The sequence below is a fragment of the Aedes aegypti genome, chromosome 1, assembly GCF_002204515.2.
Source record: "Aedes aegypti strain LVP_AGWG chromosome 1, AaegL5.0 Primary Assembly, whole genome shotgun sequence".
NCBI lineage: Eukaryota > Metazoa > Arthropoda > Insecta > Diptera > Culicidae > Aedes > Aedes aegypti.
The window spans coordinates 158,243,909-158,267,533 of NC_035107.1; the positions used below are offsets into that span (position 1 = coordinate 158,243,909).

The window sequence follows — 23,625 nt, forward strand, 5'->3', positions numbered from 1 at the left end:
TTACGTAACGCAACAGGGGGAGGGAAGGGAAGTGTTATGGTCCATACAAAAATTCAGAATTTTCCATACAAAAGCTGTTATGTGGGGGAGGAAGGGGATCTAAAATTGGCAAATTTTGCGTTACGTAAGATTTGAATGAACCCCAACCGGCTTGATAACTTACCACAAATCTGCTTGCCAGCCGCTATAGATGGCGGAAGATGATCTGGAAAGCACTTTATAACCTGCGTTAAGAATGATGATCGCTCGATAGTTCTCACATTCTAGCTTGTCACCCTTTTTGTATATTGGGTACATCAAATTTTGGTTGAATTGCTCAAGTGGTATACAGAGAGCACAGACATTACCCTTGGCCTCAGACCCTTATCTCCCCGGAACCACCTCACGGTATTTCTTCGGGGAGAGGCCAGTACAGAGGCTCATAGTGTCCCCCAGGTTTAGAGCTTATTTGGAGGGGTTGTACCGTGAACTGCTAAACCCTCCCAAATTTCCAGATAATAAAGGTACTGTCATATTATACTACAAGGATTAGACTTACATGTCTAATATTATGAAATGCTCATGAGCAACAAAATAAACAGTTTATTTCGATAAACATAATAATCTAAATTATAGTTTTCATAGTTTTTGGTTCGTCGATATAATTTGTTCTACCTTCTCCTTTAGTTCAGCTGGCTTGAACACTCCCTTCTCCGTGATGATACCGGTGATTAAATCAGCTGTAGTAACATCGAATGCTGGGTTCCAACATGCAATTCCTACGAGTACAGATGAAACGATATTATGTCAGAATGGCTACTAAATGACAAATACTGACCAGGCGCGGCAATTCTGTGTTCTCCTACATGAGTCATTTCACGATCGGGCCGTTCTTCAATTACAATACGATCGCCGGATGGAATTTTCAAGTCAATCGATGTGAACGGTGCCGCCACATAGAATGGTACATCGTGATACTTGGCAACAACTCCAATCTGGTACGTCCCGATCTTATTGGCCGTATCGCCATTGGCAGCGACTCTATCTGCTCCAACAACTACTGCCGCTACTCGGCGAGACTTGAACAGTGATGCAACCATGTTGTCCAGAATCAACGTTGCGGGTAACTTGTCGTGAACCAGCTCATAGGCCGTCAGCCTAGCACCTTGATTATATGGCCTCGTCTCGGTGCAATAGACATGTTCTGGGAGTTGAAATTTGAAGGGTGTTCGAAAATTATTCTCTAATTCAAAATTACACAAAACAGGGCTGTTTATTGTATAGACCAAGCAATTGCTATAGGTGACCAAAAATTGAGTCGATTTATAGACATTTATCAATTTACCCCAAATATTCATGATTGTCAATTTACCCCAAACATTCAGATTGTCAAACCTTCCGTTCTGGATGCTAGGAGACTCGAAAAAGTCAAGCTCTTAAGGTACACTTACCTAATCGATTCATTTCGTGTAATTTTCTAATTACTCCAAGTGCAGTTCCGTAGCTAAAAATATAAGAGAAAATATGACGATAATCAATAAATGTCTAAATTCTCAGAGACACATAAGTATGAGTCATTTACTTTAACGTTGTTTATAGAGTTGTAAGAAAGTGTTGGATTATTTTATCAATAACTGTAGGCATTCAGACCGAACGACAAACGTAGCAGGCTAGATTTGAATTTGAACAAAAGTTTCCCTCTTCTGTTTCTACCACTGCCAAGAGTAGTTCGTTTTTCTGGCTACTTCTATAGGTTATTGACCCGAATTTTTTTTCAAAAGAAGAATCTCGAAGCAGAAAATGTCTCTCGCGGCGGTGCTGGTTGTTGCCAAGCGGAACAGATTCCGCAAATCTCGTAGCAGGTTTCAAAACCATTCAATCTGGAAAATTCTGGCATCCCCTTCACCGGCAACAGCAACACGAAGCTGCTCCATGAAGTGCAAATCTCATCGGATAAAACGAAGTTCGTTGAAAAAAAAAACAATTCCTCCGAAAACGCAGCCTGCGTAGCCCAAAGGTCCGAGATGCAAGTGTTGCCATAGGTACGGGCATATTGCTAGGGAATGCCAGGTAAAACGCGAGGCGAGGAAGGGGTCAGCATTTATTTATTTATTTATTTATTTATTAGTTGCCATAGTAACGACAATTGGGTTTTCGATTCTGGCGCATCGGACCACTTCACCATGAATAGCACACAGTCATGACAGCCGATAATGGTGTGATGGAAATAGCTGCGACCGGGACCGTCAAACTTTTTCCAAAGTATTGCCCGAAAAATCCACCGATAGTTTTGAACAACATCAGGTTCATTCCAACGATTTCCAGCAATCTGCTCTCGGTAAGTCAAATCGTGCGACGAGGTCATGAGGTAATTGATGAAGGTGATTGATTCGAATGGTGACGTCATTGCAAGCGGTACCCACGATGTGTCGTTCCATTCCCGAGTCTGAGGAACAGAAGGCTCTATCACTCGCAGCAAAGCTAGTCAACTTGGACGTCTGGCATAAGAAAATGGGTCACCTCAACGTACGCAGCTTGAAGCTTCTAAGAACGGCCTTGCTACCGGGGTCGAATTCAAGGAAATAGCGATCGACAACTATTTGGTTTAAGCCATGGATAAGCAAACTCGTCTCCCATTTCCAAGCAACAGGCTTGTTGGAGCTTGTCCATACGGACATTTGCGGATCAATGGAAGAAACCTCGTTAACAACGTATCATTCATGGACAATTGGACGCGGCGTATATTCGTCTACTTTCTGGAGACGAAATCCGAAGCTGAGGTGCTGAACGCATTCGATCAGTTTCGTTCTTTAACGGAGAAGCAAACAGGTGCCAAATTGAAAGCTATCAGGAGCAATAACGGTAAGAAGTATTGTAATAAATCGTTTCAGAAACGCCTTGCCGAAGCCGGAATCATCCACCAAAAATCCACCGAATACACACCGGAGCAAAACGGGTTGGCCGAGTGTGTTAATCGAATTGTTGTCCAACGTGCAAGATGCATGCTCCATGAGGTGAAACTACCGAAGCCTTTCTGGGCGGAAGCGGTAGCAGCTGCAACGCACATGATCAATCGGTCCCCCACCATAGGTCACAATTTAACACCAGATGAGGCATGGTCCGGTCGGAAACCCGATCTTTCCCATGTGCGAATTTTTGGTGCGAAGACGATGGTCCACATTCCCAATACAAAATCGACGGAACTCATCCTGGTCGGTTTCGACGGGCTGACCAAAGCTTACCGGATATACGATCCGGTAAAGAAGAACGTGATCAGGAGCCGAGACGTAGTTTTCCTGAACGAGCTGCCACAAGCCGAGGTGAAGGCTAAACCAGCCATTACGAAGAGCAAGCCAACGTGAGTGCGAACGTTCGATACTTTGGACTTTGATGCCAGTCCGATAGAACCGATTCCGCGAGATGAACCAGTCCGGCCTACACGTGGAGAAGAATCATCCGATGAAGGTGCGTCTGGATCTGACGATCTTTTTTCGCAAGCTGAAACCAGCGGCGGCGAATACTCAGAAGGTGCTGATGGTGACGTGACAATTTCAGCGTCCCCACCGTGACAATCTTCAAATCCACCGGAGTCACAGGTGTTGAGGCGCAGCGGTCGGGAGCGCGCAATTCCGGGCAAGTCTTGAGGCATGTACAATGATTTTGTATTTTCGAAAAAAAAAAAAAGCAGCTCGAACTAGCCAGCCAGAACAAACGGCAACAAGGACTGCAGGCAAGCAAATGTCCGGCGAGCAAGTCAAGACGATCTGCAAACGCGAATGGAGTCGTTGAAACGACGACGCGTCGCAATGGCAATCCACCATGGACGAAATGTTCCGAGCACTGATCGAAACGACACGTGAGAGTTGGTGCAGCTTCCGGGCGACCAGAAGGACATCGACTGCCATTTGCCTCTCAAAACTAAGCAGGACGAGAAGGACAACGTGATTCGCCACAAAGCAAGATTCGTCTCTCAAGGCTTTTCGCAGCGGTCCGACTATGATGAGGTCTTTGCGTCGGTGGCAAAACAAACGACATTCCGGATGTTGTTGACTGTTGCCGGAGAGGTTCCATCGTAAAGCAAATCGACGTAAAACGGCGTACTTGAATGGTGTACTTGAAGAAACCGTCTACAAGCGTCAACCAGAGGGGTACCATGTCGGCGACGAAACGACGGTCTGCCGATTAAGTAGTAGTCTGTACGGCCTGAAGCAGTCAACGCACGAATAAAATCGTAAAGTGGATGCGGTTTTCAAATCCATGGGGTTCAAGCTGACCGAAGCGGATCCTTGTTTGTACGCACGACGTACGAATGGTTTGGTTACGTATTATCTGATATACGTCGATGACATGGTCATCGTAACGCAAACAACGAAGGAGTTCCTGTCCATTCTGAAGGCGCTTCGGGAACAGTTTTTCGTGGCTGACCTTGGAAACGTTAGCCATTTTTTTGGTATGCAAGTTGAGATAAGCGCATCAGGGTACAAACTCAAACAAGCAAATATACTACGGGTTTAAGCTTAATTACAATAATATCCACACCCGCGAAGCAAACAAACTGACCTGATCTCGTGAAAATCCTACCTTAATCGTTAAGCCCAGCTCTCCGCATGCCACCTTTAGGAGCAATTTTGAACAGCAGGCACAAAAGTCCATCATACTGTCGTAGTCCTCAGAAAGATTCGGACAAACTGCAGTGTAAACCCAGTTTGTAGACGCAGTGTAAACGCAGTTTTATAAACCGTTCATCGTTGATTTAATTAATCGTCTGCGCTTCCCGGAAGATTTCATCGGTATCAAGGCCGCCTCACTCCATCCTCGACTGCGACTCAATCGCATCAAACATTGTCAAAATTAATTAAAAATAGCGTATATAGGTGTAGAGTACTTAAATCTGGCGCATCTTTGACGATCTCCGCCTTCAAAACATCCCTAAGTTGGATACACGCGCTACGTAAATCGACCAAGAGAAGCAATATATTAGAAACGTGGGTCTTAAGAGGAACTAGAGACACACAGACCTAAACCGAGTTAAATGGCGCGAATAAGTTCTCTTACCCTACGTTGTACTGTCCTATATTGGTCATTTTTTCAATTCATCAATCGCATAATTGCGCAAGTCCATCCAATATTTTACTTTTTTATGAATCATGAAAAGCTTATATGAAATATATTTTCTTCCAAACAACATACCCTGCAGTCGCCAGTGATCCAGTATTGCAATGCGTCAATATCCTGACCGACCCTCCATTGGGAATATGGGATAGAATTATGTCGGCACCATTTTTACCGATCACCATGTTATCGGCAATATCCTTATCAAGCATGTCTTCAATCGCCTTCAGAAACCTGTTGAAACAAGAGAAAGCTTTATGAACCAGCAGAGAAGTCTACAGAACTACGATCAAACCCAGTCACACCAGTACCTTTCTTTCATAGTATCTACCGAAATAGATTCGTCTTGTGCCAGCGCGTTCGCCAGAGATATCAAATCCTCAGCTGCCAGCTTCATGTTGACTGCCGTTGGTCGGGCGGAAACCAAATAATTCAGTTTGCCTTCCACCTCCTGCTTGAAAGTTTGTTTGGTGTCGAACTTTTCACCGAAAATTTCAACCGCCAGCGATAGGCAGCCAACAATCGCTATCGCAGGGGCGCCTCGTACCTGAAATGTGAGAAGTTCAATATCTTAGGTATGGTATTATAATAGGAGTAGGTACAGATAACGTCGGCGCCAGCACTTTGAGGAAAGCTAAGAAGTGAATATGATAACAACGCAGACCTGATCTAGGTGTGACGGAGAAACTACTGGCGATTTAACTGCCTCTCTGACCCTCAGTCGTCATCTGTCAGCTATAGGAAATGAGTTCGTAACTGGCCGCTCGATAAAGGACAGTACGACAAATCCTCCGAAATCGAATATTGACTGGTGCGGATATGATACACCGCGCGGCTGTTGTAAAATTTCCAAAAACGAGCATTTGCCCAAAATTCCACGCGTCCAATGGTCCAGGCAGGCGAGCATTCTACCACTGAACCACCGATGCCGTGTAGTGTCGGTAGTGGTTGTCTCAACTGGCTAAGAATAACACTACGGATTGCCTGATCCTGTAGTAAAAATCTACTAATCAGGTAACCCCAATCCCAAGGTGTGATGCGACCCGTGCTGATGGATGAATGGTTGAGGGGGTTTAAAATATGCTCAATCGCTAACGGAGCCTGGAGAGCACCAGGGCGAACTCTCCAGCATGTAGCTCTTACTGCATTATGGCGGGGCAATGATGCAGCGGACCGTTATTCCCCAGCGACTCGTGGGAACAAATATGAGTACAAATCAAAACAACAACAATCTTGAAGGTGTCGACTGCCTCTCTCAGTCGGAGCCAATGGTAGTGGAGGACGTGCAGAGCAATACTGAGCTAACCGAAGAGCAGTTACTCGCAAGTTCACAGGAGGATATGCTTACCGATGCAACCGAAGTAAGCAACAAAAAATCAACAAACCATCCGTATCCGGACACCCAACTGGACATGGACGACGATAATAACGATGGTATAAATGTTATCATCAACATCCCAGAATCTCAACCATCAGGATCTGAATCCAAAACGGATCCTTCATGTCATCCGAACAACGCGAATGACCAACAGACGACAAAAATAAACCTCACGAGAGGACAAAGGAAGAAGTTTAAAGCACTGATGCAGAGCGGCGTGAGTCGATCTGAAGCCCTCATTCAACTTGGGAAGGGCAAAGATGAGCTAGCTTCCTCTAAACGTGGCAGGACGGACCTAGACAACTCGGCTACCAGTGAGGACGTCCCCAAGCAGAAACGAACCAAGAAACGCCTGGATCCCAGAGATCGAGCTGAGCAATCCAACCACGATGGCCCAATGGCTCAGCAGTCAAGTGACGGTCACCAAAATAGTGGAGAAAACCAAACGGCTGGTCATAGCTACAGTGACATGACCAATCGTAGGAAGGTCGGAGTTGTTCCGAAACACTTTCCCACATCCCATCTTTCCACGACTCAGCTTGATGCTCTTCAGGAGGCCCTGCTGCTAAAAGTGGAGAAACAGCGTAATGAGCCGATGAAACCAAAATTCTGCAACCTGCTCTACAAGTCTGGATACATGGTTCTTGTCTGCAAGGATCTCGAGACTGCAGACTGGGTAAAAGAAATAACTCCTTCACTCATCCCTTGGGAAGGTGCCGAGTTGGAAGCAATGGACGAGGAGAAAATTCAGCGTCCAGAACCAATTCGTGCGTTCTTTCCACAAAGTGCAAAATACTGTGATGAGCGCATAAAAACGCTCATCGAGAGTCAAAACAAGATCACAACCTCTAGTTGGCGTATTCTCCAAAGAAGCACACCAAACGATATCCATGTCGAGTGGATATTTACGGTTGATGGGCCGTCTATGGCGAACCTAACAAAATCCAACTTTATCCTCAACTATCGCTTTGGCGAAATACAGCTGAGAAAAATAAAGGGCAAAACCACTCAGTCGAACGAAAATTCAACTAATAGGGTGCCCCAAGAGAAATCTAAGGCAGCCTCTAGCAAAAACCCACAATCAAACCCCATTAAAAAGGCCAGTCTGCCTGTCTCTAAAGATTCAAGCTCCAACCAAACTCCTAGCTCTAGCGGTGGCAGATTGGTGCCATCTAAGAGCAGTGGATCTGGTAAAAGATTGAATTCGACTACAGAGACAAAAAAGGCTGGTCTAGGGAAGAAGATTGACAAACACGAACACCCGAAACATCATCCAAAACAAATACAAGATGATCCGCAGCATCCAAAGAAGGACGACCTCCGTCCTGGAAACTGCGGCACACCTAAAAATGACTAAGATCATTCAAGTGAATCTCCATCATGCTCGAAGCGCAACGGATGTGCTTTGCCGGAGATTCACAAAAGAACTGTTCACTGTGGCTCTTATCCAGGAGCCATGGGTCAACCAATCTCGAATACAGGGTATTCATGTAAACTCATGCAAGTTGGTATATGATGACAGCCAGCTCTCTCCAAGAGCAGCTATTCTAATACGCAATGACACTAAATGCTTTCCAATTACAGAATTCATTAAACGCGACATCGTAGCAGTCAGGGTGGAGGTTCCTACCGCTAGAGGGAAGGCTGATATCGTCATGGTCTCGGCTTATTTTCCAGGCGACGCGGAAGATGTTCCTCCTCCAGAGATTGCTGCGCTAACCTCTTACTGTGAAACAAAAAACATTCCCCTTGTCATCGGATGTGACGCGAATGCGCATCACACTGTATGGGGAAGTACAAATATAAATCCTCGAGGTGAGTACCTTTTACAGTTTCTATCCTCAAACAACATAGACATATGTAACACAGGTGACAAGCCTACATATGAAAACGCCATACGACAGGAAGTGCTGGATCTGACTTTATGTAGTCAGTCCATCTCCCACAAAATAACAAACTGGCATGTTTCTGATGAAATATCTATGTCAGACCACAAACACATAGTCTTTGAATGGGAAGGGGGTCTAACTATTGCAAAATCGTTTAAAGATCCTAAGAAGACTGATTGGGAAACCTATTCAGCCACTCTCCGATCCGAAGACTACATCATAAATCCTAATATCAAAACAGTACTAGAGTTAGAAATGGCTTCTGACTCTATAAAAACCAAAATTCTTAATGCATATCAAGAAAGCTGTCCGACTAAAACTGTTAGGTCGAGCAGAGATGTTCCTTGGTGGAACAACCATCTTGAAAAGCTTAGGAAAACTGCACGGAGGGAGTTAAACCGTGCCAAACGCTCTACTGATTGGAGCCTATACCGAAAGGCTCTGACAGACTACAATAAGGAAATAAGGCTAGCTAAGCGGAAATCATGGGTCCTCATGTGTGAAAGCATTGAGAAGACTCCCGTAGCTGCCAGACTTCAAAAAACTCTATCGAAAGACCACTCCAATGGTCTGGGAACTCTCCGAAAGACTGACGGTTCGCTCACTGTGGATCCCACAGAAACACTGAGTGAAATGCTGAGGACTCACTTCCCTGATTCAATCCCTGACGCGATCGTGAACGCTAATGGCAACAGACATGGCGTCTCTGGTCAACAAGAGCTCCTGTCATGGGACTCAAGTACCAAAAGAGACGCATTGAAGGTTGCCAAAGAAGCCTTTACGCGAGAAAGGGTGGAAAGGGCAGTGAGATCCTTTGAGCCATTCAAATCTGCTGGCATGGATGGAATTTTCCCAGCGCTTATCCAGAAAGAGGAGCAAACGCTTATTCCTCCCATGATAGAGATTTTTAAGGCCAGTTTAGTCTTAGGACATATTCCAGATGACTGGCGTCAAGTTCGAGTTGTCTTTATCCCGAAGCCGGGAAAAAAAGACAAAACCAATCCCAAAGCATACAGACCGATAAGTCTGTCGTCAGTGATGCTTAAAATAATGAAAAAGGTCTTAGGAGAGTTCATAAATTCAAAATTTATGGAAGCAATGCCTCTTTCCAAATACCAATTCGCTTACCAAAGTGGAAAATCTACGATCTCAGCACTACACATGCTAGTCAACAAGATCGAGAAAACTTTTCATGCAAAGGAAATCGCCATCGTGGCATTTCTTGACATTGAGGGTGCATTCGATAACGCTTCCTATTCGTCTATAGTGTCAGCAATGCATAGGAGGAAATTTGACCCATGCATTGCTACCTGGGTACATGCTATGCTAGCAAATCGCCGAATCTCATCCGAGTTGAGCGGATCGTGCGCCACTGTCATGGCCACAAAGGGGTGTCCTCAAGGAGGGGTACTTTCACCTTTGCTATGGTCTCTAGTGGTGGATGATCTACTTAATAGCCTGGAAAAAAGAGGATTCGAGGTTGTTGGCTACGCTGATGATGTTGTCATCATTGTACGCGGCAAATTTGAAAGCGTTGTCCTTGCAAGAATGCAATCAGCTCTCGATTACACGCTCTCCTGGTGTCTGAAAGAGAAACTGGGGATAAATCCTTCAAAAACTACGATTGTTCCTTTCACAAAGCGCAGAAAGGTACAGCTGCAACCTCTTTTCCTTAATCAAACACAATTGGTTTACTCAAATGAAGTCAAATACCTTGGCATTACGCTTGATGCTAAACTCAATTGGAACACACATCTTCAAAACATGGTAAATAAAGGTCTCAATTCTCTGTGGGTCTGCTCAAAGACCTGTGGAAAAAAGTGGGGCCTAAAACCTAATATGATCATGTGGATATATAAAACCATCGTTCGGCCTAGAATAGCCTACGCTTCCCTTGTTTGGTGGCCAAAAACAAGCGAGGTTACGGCTAGAGCCAAGCTGAACAAAATCCAACGCGCCGCGTGCGTCGCCATTACTGGTGCAGTTCGCAGCACCCCTTCATTCGCCCTAGATGCATTGCTTAATCTGCCCCGGCTAGATCAATTCATAAAGCTGGATGCTGAGAAAAGCGCTCTGAGGCTAAAACGATCAATAAACCTTCTGCCAGGTGATTTAACCGGTCACCTAAGCATACTAAACGAATTTTCTATAAATCCAATTGTAGAAAAATGCAGTGACTGGATGGAAATGGTTGTGAATTATGACATATCATATACGGTGTTCATTCCTTCTCGCCAAGAGTGGCAAGAAGGTGGACCGAGTATTCCTCCAGGTTCAATCAAATTCTACACTGATGGATCGAGAATGAACAATCTTTCTGGATCTGGAGTGCACGGACCAAGAACCAAAATCTCTGTCCCTCTCGGACAGTGGCCTACAGTTTTTCAGGCTGAAGTGTATGCTATCATTGAATGTGTGCAGAGGAATTACAGAAATGCCACAATCTGTATTTTCTCCGACAGCCAAGCAGCTCTTCATGCTCTGAAAGCTTACACTTTTAACTCAAAATTAGTGTGGGAATGTGCTCTTGCTCTAAAAACCCTAGCCATCCGCAATCGAGTTAAACTATATTGGATCCCCGGGCATACGGGTCTAGAGGGTAATGAAATTGCCGATGAGCTAGCCAGGAATGGATCGGCCAATACATTCATTGGTCCTGAGCCATTCTTTGGCATATCAAACTGCTCACTAAATATTGAACTGAACAGCTGGTTGTCCAGGCAAATTATATCCAATTGGAATACAGTTTCCAATGCGAATCAATCTAAAAGATTCGTCACAATTAATTCGAAACAAACACAAAAACTCATTGGTCTCAACAAAAGGGACCTCAGCACCTACACCGGTCTTATAACTGGACACTGTCCCAGCAGATACCATTTACAAAAGATCGGAGCCATCCAAAGCCCAAATTGCCGTTTCTGTAGTGAAACGTGCGAAACCTCACAACACCTTCTCTGCTCCTGCAGTGCACATATACAACGAAGATCCAAAATATTTGGCAAGCCCTTTTTGGAGCCGGCCGATATTTGGAACGCATCTCCCAGGGAAGTGGTCGGCTTTATCAGGCTGATCGTACCAGATTGGGGGATTCACAATGCTGCAACTTAGGACTTCTGCCCATCAATGGCAGATGGCCAAAAGTTCAGTCACCGCGCAAAGTATTCCGGTGGCGTTCCCGCCACTGAGGGTCTTTGTAAAAGCAAAAGGGTATATCACAATAGTTCTAAAAAAATGGACGCAGTGATCTCACACCCGACAGAAGGAGGAGGAGGAGGAATGGTCCAGGCAAGGAACAACCGTGTTTGATGAAACACCGCAATGTAATCTGCCATAAGAATGAAATAAAAAGGGAGCAAAACCGCGGCCGTTCCTTTCCTCAGGGGAACGCCACGTGTCCTTTTGAGCAAACGCGTCAATACCTACTTTCATTAGAACTTTTTCACGTTGACATCCCAAGTAATCACTAACCCGCTTATTCACCTTTTTGGACTTTTCAGCTAATATTGGGCAGGGCGAATCAGAAGATGTTCCGATAGCGACGCCAGTGGAAAATTACAAAATGGAGGATGCCGAAAATTGACATGAATAGCGAGTGGTATACCACAATAGATCAATTAATGGTCGCAGTGGTTCAAATCCCAACAAAAAAAAAAGTGGTATATGGCAGAGGTATTGCGGGAAAACTACGACAACGTTAGCTGCACGCAATGATGATTATATTTACCTGCATTTTGTTGATTGCTTTCCAGCCATCTTCGACTCCCTTAACATCTATGTACCTAAGTAAATGATAAAAAATGTACAGTTAGTAATCAGATGCTGTTTTCCCATCCAAAATGCCTAAGTTTAGGGGTCTGTTATCTTATTAGCTGAAACTTCCATGGCTGACGAACCGGTTCCGCTTCCCGTTGCCGTTTCGCTATCATTGCGATTGGGCCTTAAAGGTAGGCAATTTCATGGGAATGTCTACATTAGACTGATGCAAATTTTGAAGTTTTTGCTCCCTTATGCTTAAACGATGTCAATTATGATAAAAATAATCCTCCCAAAATTTGAAGAGATTCGGAAGAAATTTGGTTGTGCACACGCTATTTGAATTTTATATGGAAATTACTATGAAAAAGGCAAATCTTTTGTGTTCAGTCCTCTAACTGATCGTCATAATAATCTATCGAAAAGTGAACACACTCATCTTATGTGAAAACTTCCCAGCTACAACTTTGCCGAAGACCACATTTCGATGGGACTAAAGGATAATTTGTTATTACACTGTTCGCAAAAAATGTGACAATGTTGACTACTAAATTATTTGTTGCTATTTTATGTTATTCTGTAATTTTTCTAGGGATATTCTGATGAAAATGAATCTCACGATAAGTAAACTATACTTAATGAGTACCTATAGAAATAAATATTTAGAATTCGCAAATAACAATGTTATCACATTTTTTTACAGACATCGTCTCCTGATAAACCAGCTAGCGCATGTAAGATCACGTACATGTCAGTGTCCAACCTATATAAATTTTGTATTACTGCTAAGAGTTTATTAGACTAACCAGCCCATATAAACATAACAGACACATCAATTTTCCGTAGTCGTATCCTTGTTGAAATCAAATGTTACTGGATTACATTGCTCATTGCTTTATCTAATGGAGCAAATAATCAAATCCTAATCAAGCGTTTTCTTGAACCTATAATAATTATTATATAATGAACCAGATGTGTGAAATAGAAAAAAAGAAGTATTTATATGGTGCACATCCTCACATACTTGCTTAATGATCGTTAACATTCCAAATTCATATACAAAATTGATGCCAATATTCTTCTGAAATAGTGCACATTTCCCTGAAGTCATCCAGTGCCAAAAATATTGATTTGACAAATTCAATGGTTGAATAATTGAATTTCCAAAAATATTGATATTTTGCCTATTACACTTTTTGCGATTAAAAATGACAAATTTTCAAACTTTATCAAAAAATAATCCAAGGGTGCTGCAAATCATTTGAAAACGGCCTCTTTCTACACTTTTCTTGCACATCAAGACCCATATAAACGCGTCCCTGATCCATCCAAAAATTTGCATCACTCTAGTCTACATTCTTTATAGTAGTTCGTTGATGTTGCTCAATTGAATAAATTTATGAAAGATTTAACAACGGAATCATTTTCGACGATGCCATTTTTAGTTACAAGCGTATTTTCGTTGCTCATACCATTTGCAGAACTTATGTGAGACATGGATCTTAGGAAGTGTCATCCATAATGATAAAAATCATTGATTCAAAAAGTTGCCAAAATTACACATGAACTAAACGCAGTTTTTGCAAAGACCTCAAATTTGATGAGCTCTTGAATGTAAGAAAGAGATGCACTATTCATGCTTTGTTCCATCAATAAATGATAATTGGAACTTTTTACGAGAAGGGTCATACCGATCAATGTTACCCCCGGATCGGTTCTGTTTTTGTTGGTGAGAACGTAATGTTGTTCATTTTTTAATATAGTCTGTAGGCTAATAAACGGAATTGCAAAAAAATAGTTTTGTTTGAAACTTTTTACAAAGATTTTTGACATTTTTTTACGGCCTGTACACACTTTATTACGCATTTCATAGATATATTAAAACACGTGTTTTTGCTGAACGCTTCAAACAAATAAATTGGTCGAGTTACAAAACTCGACATACAGAACTGACAAGCATCCTTTTTTCTACGAGCATGTAACTTACTGAGAGGAAACCAGGCCCATGGCACGGGACGACTTTTAGCGTAGTCAACATCTCCATGTGTTTACCCATTTTCGGGTAATTTGAATCGAGAGTACAATTAGAATGCGAAGTTTTGTTTAATGTTTGTGATCCATAATCGAGCAAGATTCACAATCAAATCACTGATTGCTTGCTTGGAGGCTTGCAGGATGCCTTTTAATGTTTGCTCTCCTTCCAAAACCATCGAAATGTTGAATGTGCTTCAACTTTTTGGCACATTATTAGCTGATTTAACAATATCAAAAATTGATAATCAAACCATAGCAAACAATTAAACAAAACAATGGTCTTTATTTTCACAGTTCTTACAACTGACAGTGGGCGATATTCACTTATCGCCCGGGACATCCTGGCTACGAAGAACACTGTGTATCGATATATGGTTGTCATGGGCCTGGAGGAAACAGTAATCACCCTGTAAGAAGAAATTTGATAAACAAAACTGTTATTTATGGCAATACTTACTTGGATTGAGCTGGAAGCAAAAGTTGGTCCAAAATTTCGAGTTTTCCGTTACTGTACTTGATTGCTTTCAGGCTCATTGTTGACGTTTGTTTTACGCTCTAGTCTTGGTCGGAGAGAATCTGAAAGAAATGTGTAAAAATATAATCGAAATCTAGAAAACCTTCAACTTTAAAACCGACTAGATGCAAGGCATCTTAGGCCCTCTACCTATACAACAACCTTGAAGTTTTTAAATACATTCTTGGCAATTCGTTTTACAGAGATCGATGAGTAAATTAACAAAAACAATGGTACAGTCACCCCACAGTTATGGATAGCACACAGATATGGATCAAAGTTGGCTTAAACGGAGAATATCTCATCGAATACTGTTGCAATTACGCAAAACACATTTTATCTACTTGAACCATATGTCTGTACAGCATCGCAATCAATTATAATATGCATAAGCATGTGTTTTCCGTCCGTAGAAAAAAAAAATGTCAAACCTATTCCTAAAAGCGTTGATTCATAACTGTGGGGTATTGAAACCCATACCACAGTTATGAATCAACGATAAGACGATTCCGAAAGAAACGCCGAAACGTATGCTTTCACTATCACACCATTCGTTTACTTCACCGATAAATTGCTTTTATAGTGTTCTGATCCATAATATGAGTCGATTTGATCCATAATAAGGACCCTCCTGTTCCACTGATCCACATCTGTGGGATGGACAACGTTTGAAATTTCTATCGAAATCGACACTTTTTCGTAAATAACCGCGATTTTTTATGTGTGTTCTCTAAAACAACTATATTTGGCATTGCCAGGCGGGTAATTTTGTTTTGTACAAGGTCACCATGATTTATAATTATATTTTATTCTAAAAAATGACCCTTAGCTGATCCATAACTGTGGGGTGACTGTATCATTATTTCATTCATCAATAAATTTTAATGATTTGGATAATCGAAATGCTGAATTGCAATAAATCATTGCGATACTTTCCAAATTTTACACCATAGCGTTCTGGTGCGCTATAAATTGATTTACAACTAACTCGGATTTCAGCTTACAATCATGAAAAATCTTTACAAATTAATCGATCGCGATTTATTAATAAAGGATCTGATTTCTGAGTCATATTTTTTTCGAAAAAATTAGTGATAACAACGAAGAAGACTTTTTAATAACTTTTTGGTATGATCTTTTTGCTGCCCTAATCCAACTTTTTGAAAATCTCTCAAGCCTCTCATCGCTGTAATTATTGGCTGAGTTCATTTTTTACCGAGAATATCGGCTACCGAATTTCAATTACTTTCGCCGAGATCTCATTAAAGAATAGATTTACTGACATCTTGGTAAAGTAATTATCAAAATTCAGTATGTAAAATCCCCGAAGCTGATAGATTTTCAGCTATTCGTTATGTTTAATTCGTTGAAATTAACTGTGTATCTCACTATAGCCTACTTTCCCCTACAGCTATCTACTATAACAATGTCATGATAGATAAGGATTTTGAGCTGCAAACTACCGACTCATTCCTTCTTGGAATTCGACTTAAGGTTTCATTGACTGCGTCGTTTTATGATTACCGATAATAAGCGAACCACTCGTCACAATCACAACATAGATTATTTTGAACTTACGATCTACAACATCCAAAATTTATTAAACCAGAAGGCGACAACCACACATACCTCACAAATTAAATTCTTAAAATAAGATACGGTAATAGTAGAAATATGCCGCACGTGCACTCACTCTGCTATCAAATTTAACACGGAAAGTACTAAAATAACTACGTGATTATCAATAACCAAATGAAGTAACCGGCAAATCTGTACAGCTCTTAAACGTAAGTAAACAAAATTTGACAGATTTATAGAGTATATGTGTAACTTCCCATGAGCCTCTGTACGTGCCATAAATTCTTTTGTTCTCATGACTTTTACTGTGCGCCGTGTGTTGGTGCTGTCTCGCTCTCTCTCACGGGCAACTTGAAAACAGAGCGCACAGTAAAAGTCAAACGTTTTATAGCATTGCACAGGCTCATATTAGGCTGTGTATGGTGCTAAAATGCTTTAGTGTTTTTGACTTTTATTCTGAGTCTGTTTCGGTCTTACTATCTCACTCTTACAAGTAGCTTGAAAACAAAGCTAAAAGTAAGTCAAAAATCACAGATCGCACACAGCCTTATTAAATAGGACGTATGTACACCAGCAATTCTCAAGGGTTGTCATGTCACTATTAGTTTCCATCGCTCCTAAAACATTACGCATAATGAACGCAATGAGCTTAACTAATTAATTTTAAAATTCAAGATTATATTTGAAATTGAAATTTTTCGCTTGAAATCACAGCAACGGCCGTAAAAAAATATCACTGTTGCCCTCCTCGAAATTTAGGTCACAACGTAACCATTTTTATGTATCCATTTTATTTCATTTGAATAGAACAGGCTTTGATTAAATTTTGTGTTTTATTATTACAGAATAATAAATTCTAATTTCTTCACTTTTTCAAATGTTCCAAACATACTGTTGAATGTTGCTTTTGAATGCGAAACAAAATACATAAAGATGTCAAAGATAATTATTGAAATTTATTTTCTTAAATAAAAGTTAATGACAAATGGTTCGCGACCTGTAGTTTGTGAAATCCTAACAAATTCAATCTAATGTAACACACACATATTTGGAATGAGTTTTCTCGTTGCTTCAAATACACCTTTCGTGATGTTTTATGTTAGGGCACCTCCATCTCTCAGGATGTCTACTTGTTTACAGAAATGAAATTCCCTAAGATTTCCAGGTTTAAAAAAATCCAAATTCTGGAAATTTTCCAAAAAACATAAATGGTTGATGAATAGTTCATTTACATGACTAAAAACTTATTTAAAAAAAGTGTTTCAAAGCACTTAAACAAAAAATACTCAAATTTACATAGAACATAAAAGTATTTTTAGTATAGTATAGTCTATTCGAACATAAAAGAAAAAACCTTTCCCTTAAGATGGGATTTTGAATCATGGACATCAGCGATACACCCAATTTCTTTAGAGGGCATTTTGTATTTTTTTTCCAAGATGATATCTTGGGGAAATCAGGTCTGGCAGCGTTTAATAGTCTTAGAAATAAGAATTTTAGATACCTCTCGCATGAAAAAAAAACACAAAGAGAGATGAGACGATTAAGAATATAAAAAAAAAACAACATGAACCACGTCATGAAATTTTGGTTCCTCATTTGAACAGACATTTCTCTAAGAATAATTCTAAGACTTGTCGGAGTCGCTTGACATTATGACAAGTACAGGTCGGACTCGATTATCCGGAGTATCATTTTTTTTCACTCCGGGTAATCGAATCCTCCGGATAATCGAATCACTAAAAAAAACTTAAATCAGCGATTAAAGAACCTAAATATTATATTTTATCGTTGTTTTATTTATACATATGGTGCAGTGGCGTAGCCAAATTTTTTTCTAGGAATGTTAGGGGGCTTAAGAAAAAAAATTTTTTGACCGGCATACACAAAAAAAAAACCTTTTTAAGCCCTCTTTTTCTTACCTACGTCTAAAACTGCAAAACCATTTATATTGTATATTGCAATACCAAATTATCTCAAATTTATGCATAAAAACTGAAAAACATGAATACAGCCAAACCTCTTTTTACGCCCCTAACTGGGGGAGCGCAAAAAGAATCGGAGCGCAAAAAGAATCGGAGCGAAAAAGAAGGGAGAGTAAGTTGGAATTCGGAGCGTAAAAAGTATTAGAGGCGTAATAAAGCTTTTCGTTTTATCTCGACAAGTTTTGCGAAGAGATGGGGTTTATCCGTGGTACTTCTCAAGGGTATCAATAGGGATGACGTAAACCATAGTCTGACGTCATTTTAAAATCCAAGATGGCGACTTCCGGTTTGGGAAAATCACTTGAAACCCACGAAATATGGGTATTTTTGGAACGGGACCGATGGGTAGATGACGAAATTCGATGTCCGACGCCATTTTGAATCCAATATGGCGATTTCCGGTTTGAGAAAATCACTTGAAACCCACTAAATATGGGTATTTTTGGAACGGGACCGATAAGTACATGCCGGAAATCGATGTCTCACGCCATTCTGGAATCCGAGATGGTGACTTCCAGTTTGGTTTTGGAACGGGGAAAATTGATTGAAACCCAGGAAGTCGCCATCTTGGATTCCAAAATGGCGTTAGACATCGATTTCCGCCATCTATGCATCGGTCACGTACCAAAAATACCCATATTGCATGGGTTTTAAGTGATTTTCTCAAACCGGAAGTCGCCATCTTGGATTAAAAATGGCGTCGGACATCGATTTCCGTCATCTACCCATTGGTCCCGTTCCAAAAATACCCATATTTAGTGGGTTTCAAGTGATTTTCCCAAACCGGAAGTCACCATCTTGGATTCAAAATGGCGTCAAACATCGATTTCCGGCATCTACTCATCGGTCCCGTTCCAAAAATACGCTACTAAATTGGTTCTCGTGGGTCGTTATCAGGCAGGAGCGTAAATGGAATTTTTGGAGCGTAAAAAGTGGGAGCGTTATTTGGAATTCAAAGCGTAAAAAGAGGGAGCGTAAGTTGGAATTTGGAGCGTAAATGGAGGGGGCGCAAAAAGAGGGAGCGTAAAAAAAGTGAGCGCAAAAAGAGGTTTGTCTGTATCAAAATCCAAATTTCGGTAATCGAGTCTCCGGATAATTGAGTCCGACCTCTATTACTGCTCGTTTTACCGTGAATTTCTTCCACATATTACTCCGATCTCTTCAGGAGTTTGTTTTGTGATTTTTCAAGAACTTTATAAGAAATTCTTCCAAGGATTTAATGTTTGATACCTTCAAGAAATTCCTGTATTTTTTTCAAATTTTCCAAAGAAATCTAAAAAAAAATTCTAGTCGTTCCTCTAGAGATGTCTCCAGAGAAATGTCAAGGATTTAGAAGGAAATGTTGAGAAAAATCCGCGTGGAATATCTAAAGAAAATGTGTGTGTTAGTTCTAATATGCGTTGATGAATTCTTACGAGGATCTCTGAAATAACTCTTGCATTTTTGATGAAATTCTTTTTAGCTTAACTGAAAAAACCTCGAATCTCTGAATATTGTCCTACAAGACTTTTTAAAGAAATTCGATGAGACTTCCTGAAGAAATATAAGTATGAAAGAAAAACCTGTTAGAATAGCTAACTTATGTGGAAACTTGAATTACGTTTTGAAGAATCCACGGAGTTCGTAAATATTTTTTGGAAAATTATTAAATAAAAGTTTGAACCACCGCAATAACATTTTGATGAAATGCTGGAGATATTCTGAGATAAATTTCTGGAGAAACTTAATGAGGAATTCCAGGTCGAATTTTTTGAGGAATTCTTGGAAAAGTTCATATAAGATTTCATCGGGATAAGGCCTGAGGAAATTTTCGGAGCAATTTCTGAAAGTAATCGTGGGTGATTTTTTAAAGAATCCACGTGAAAAATGAAAAAAAAAAAACGACGTAAGAATTAGTGTAGGATTTCTTGCAAAAATATCGAAACTATGGAATGAAAGTTTGTGTAAAGAAGGAATATGTGGTGAATCTCCTATAACTAACAACTGGAAAAATCGGTGAATGAATCAGTGGAAAAACATTTGGAGGAAATCCTACGATAATCGCTGTCAAATATTTCTTTATATTGAAAACACTACCTCGTGAGCGGTTATTGGAACACTAGGGTCAGGTGGGGCAAGATGAGCACCCTAAGGATAAGCGCGATTTAAGCCTACTTAAACGTTATTATTTTGGTAAAATTGGTAACCATCCTTATCTTTTACATTATTACTTTGACCTCCAACCATTAAAAGTTTTAAAAAGTGATAAATAGTTTTCCAAATAACACTTTAAAAATAGCTTTTTTATCATCGGTCAAAAAAACTGCGGGGCAAGATGGGCACCCCCATAAAAAGATGCAATTTACTAAAGAAAACTATTATTTTTCAATGCTTGCAATATCCCAAGATATTATCTTTAATATCTGATAATATATATCTTCAACTAGCTTAGTTTTCAAAACTTTTATCAGAAAATAAATAACTTTTCATAAATTGCTAAGATTTTACTTAAAAAACGATTAAGTTTGTTGTTTGTTTGTATATTTTTTAGAAAAATTGTTTTGTGCAAAGAAAATACCGTAAGTCAAGCTCACAGCTAAATGTGGTTCTATAATTTCACACTTTTACTTAATTTTGACATGGTGCTCATCTTGCCCCAAGGGTGTAAATTTATTAATATAATCAAAACAATTGAAATATTTTTTAAATTTGATAAAAAGTTTTGCTCCTGATTATCTACAGAAGATTATTCTATAACTATACGGCCAAAAACGTATGAATTAATTTGTTTACGCAACAAAAATATCACTTTTAAATGAACAAATCTTATATGAAAAGGTAAATTTTTGGACTTTTATGTATTTTGGACAATATTTACGTTGTGCTGTTGATTTTTTAGCTGAAATTTATGGCCATCATATCAATTTAATGATATTCATCAGAACCCCAAAGAATGTATTGAAAACAAATCGGTAGGAACGACACAAACTAGGGGTGCCCATCTTGCCCCGGGTGCTCATCTTGCCCCACATTCCCCTATGTATTTTTGTGTGTTCCAATAACCGCTCATGCAAAAAAAATAAACAATATTTTAAATAAATGTCGATTTTAGTATACAGCCTTCTTTATTGCAGTATTAGCTATGGTTCGACCATAACAAAATATCAGGATAAATAACAAAATTTGAAATAATGCATTTTTTAGTAAGTACGTCACAAAATCAGTTTACCGTGAGTGGAAATAGGAACACTTAGATGCACACAAATGCAATTAAAAATTTTTTTATAAAAGTTTTTCAAATTCTTTTTATTTTGCCGCTGATTACCTATAGTTGGAGCTACATTGTGACATGAAAATAGTATTGATCGACACAATAGTTATTTTATAATAAACATTTGAACACATAACTTCCCTAAATGAGCGAAATCTGGTACACTGATGGTACATATATAGAATCATAGTGATACATTTTTCGCATCGAGGGAGTGGTTCTTGGGATTTGCTTCTTGAAATTAATAGGGTGATTATGATGACGTCCCGTGCGGCCTTAAGGAATAAATCAATGCAAAGGGTTAATTAGAAATGAGTATTACATCAACGAAATAGCTTTATGAGTGGATCGCTAGCAAATCTGTTGTAGATTATAGGAAAAATATAAACTAGACTGTACTGCCCATACTCGCAATACAGTCCCATTACGAAAATCATCATGTCGAGAAAAACGCGTCTAAACATAATTGTAAAATTTTTCGTTTCGCCACTGTTGGTAGTAGTCAATCCTGGTAGAATTACTCATCACATTATGATCGAAGTATGCACAAATCTTTAACTACTGAAATAAAGTTGAAGCGGTAGTTTTTTATGTCCAAATCCAAAATACTAGCAAATGGGACTCGATATCCAAGTATTTCGCTCGTCTAACACAAATATACCCGCATATCAGTCCCATTACTTAAGACTCGCTTACCTTGTTATCGTGCTCCTTAACACATTTATTTTCATGTTTACGATGGATTCCGAACCCAATTACTTTTGCAGTTGTTAGTATTCGCATATTTAAAGTGTAGTAATGTCCCTCAATGCTCAAAAAAATAGTGATGACAGTGATAGTGATGTACAATTTCTTGGCTAAGATTTGACTGTTGCACCGGCCAAAATTAAAAGTTCAATGCAATCACCTGCAGCATAACATTTGGATGTCGGTGTAGGATTTGAAACAGACCAAAGTAAAACTTAAAGCAAGGTTTGGCCTACAAGCTGATGGCGGTTCCATTGATTTGAACAATCCTGCTGTGTGTCTAAAACATTCTAATTTCTCGAAATTGCATGGCGCAAACACTCAGTTTTACCATGAAAACCTTGTCAATGATATCAGTGGCGATGTGTGCAGATCTGCGCTGGCCCAAAAAGCCTTCACTTTCCCTCTTTCAATGGAAGATGAGTCTACCGAAGATTAATCTGAAGGACAATAGTAGAACAACGTAAGCATTGGTTCAGGGAAGCGATTATATTCAATACTCTAAGAAGGCTTCATAAGGTTCTAAAACAATTCGCTACAGAAGGCATTCTGGGAAAACTATCATGTAAAATATCAAGTTTTTTTTTAAAGACACTGACTGACACGTTCATGCTTCCAGTGGACGATTTGCCCTTTGAAGGAAGCACCACACTAGACAACGGACTAGCATGCAACGCCCAGTGGCACAGTCGAAATACGTTCCTGACGAAAAGTTTTTCGGCCTGAAGCGGGAATCGAACCCACACTCCTTAACTCGATGCGGCTAAATGCTTGGTAACACTAACCGCACGGCCACGAAGCCCACAAGTCGACTTTTTTGACATTTTACTGTGCCGTTTTCTTTTTCATTAAGATGTGTTTATTCTTTCTAAATACAGCATCTCTGAAACATTAAACAAGTCTACTTGAGGATTACGTGCATTAAATAACAATGCAACGCATTTTGACAACTTCTCAAACCAGCAACTGTGTTTCGTGAGCAGCAACATCGAAAAATTTTGTCAATTTTTTTTTTTTGTTTCAATTATTTACCACTGTTTTCATATTATAGAAACATCTCACTGAAGTACAAATGAGTTGGATCGCTGAGATACCGGGATTATGACGTCAACATCTGCCTGAAATGTCATGATCGTGGAATGTCGCACCGAAATTTAACTATTTGCGAAGGTTTAAAATAATCACTGTTTCAGTACACCTTTGGGGAAACTGAATAGGCTTTATGGCAAGGGGGATGAGACTTTGAAGACAATTTGAGGAAAAAAACAAGAAAATTTATGTAAACTTAACGATAAATGTTGGGTTTACATATGTTTTCGCATAGATCTTGAATTTTTTGGTAGATTCGTTCTTTTAAGTTGGTTTATCATACTTGTGAAACATCTTAGATATTTTTTCATCTT

General features: G+C 39.9%; 1 protein-coding gene across 4 annotated transcripts; it reads right to left on the minus strand.

Moving 5' to 3' along the window:
• Positions 1-543: 543 nt before the first annotated feature.
• LOC5578712 (methylthioribose-1-phosphate isomerase) lies at positions 544-22,191 on the minus strand. Of its 4 annotated transcripts, none has more exons than XM_021852177.1 (8): positions 22,172-22,191; positions 14,606-14,724; positions 12,086-12,140; positions 5,403-5,638; positions 5,170-5,325; positions 1,431-1,483; positions 818-1,183; positions 544-758 (listed from the first exon to the last, which is right to left on the minus strand). In XM_021852177.1, exons 2-8 carry the CDS (start codon positions 14,680-14,682, stop codon positions 619-621), a joined length of 1,083 nt encoding a protein of 360 aa, XP_021707869.1. In that variant the 5' UTR covers positions 14,683-14,724; positions 22,172-22,191; the 3' UTR covers positions 544-618. The 4 variants fall into 4 exon arrangements, with proteins under 4 accessions (XP_021707869.1, XP_021707861.1, XP_001664017.2 ...); XM_021852169.1 differs by lacking the exon at positions 22,172-22,191 and adding an exon at positions 16,356-16,499; XM_001663967.2 differs by lacking the exon at positions 22,172-22,191 and adding an exon at positions 16,292-16,499.
• Positions 22,192-23,625: the final 1,434 nt, after the last annotated feature.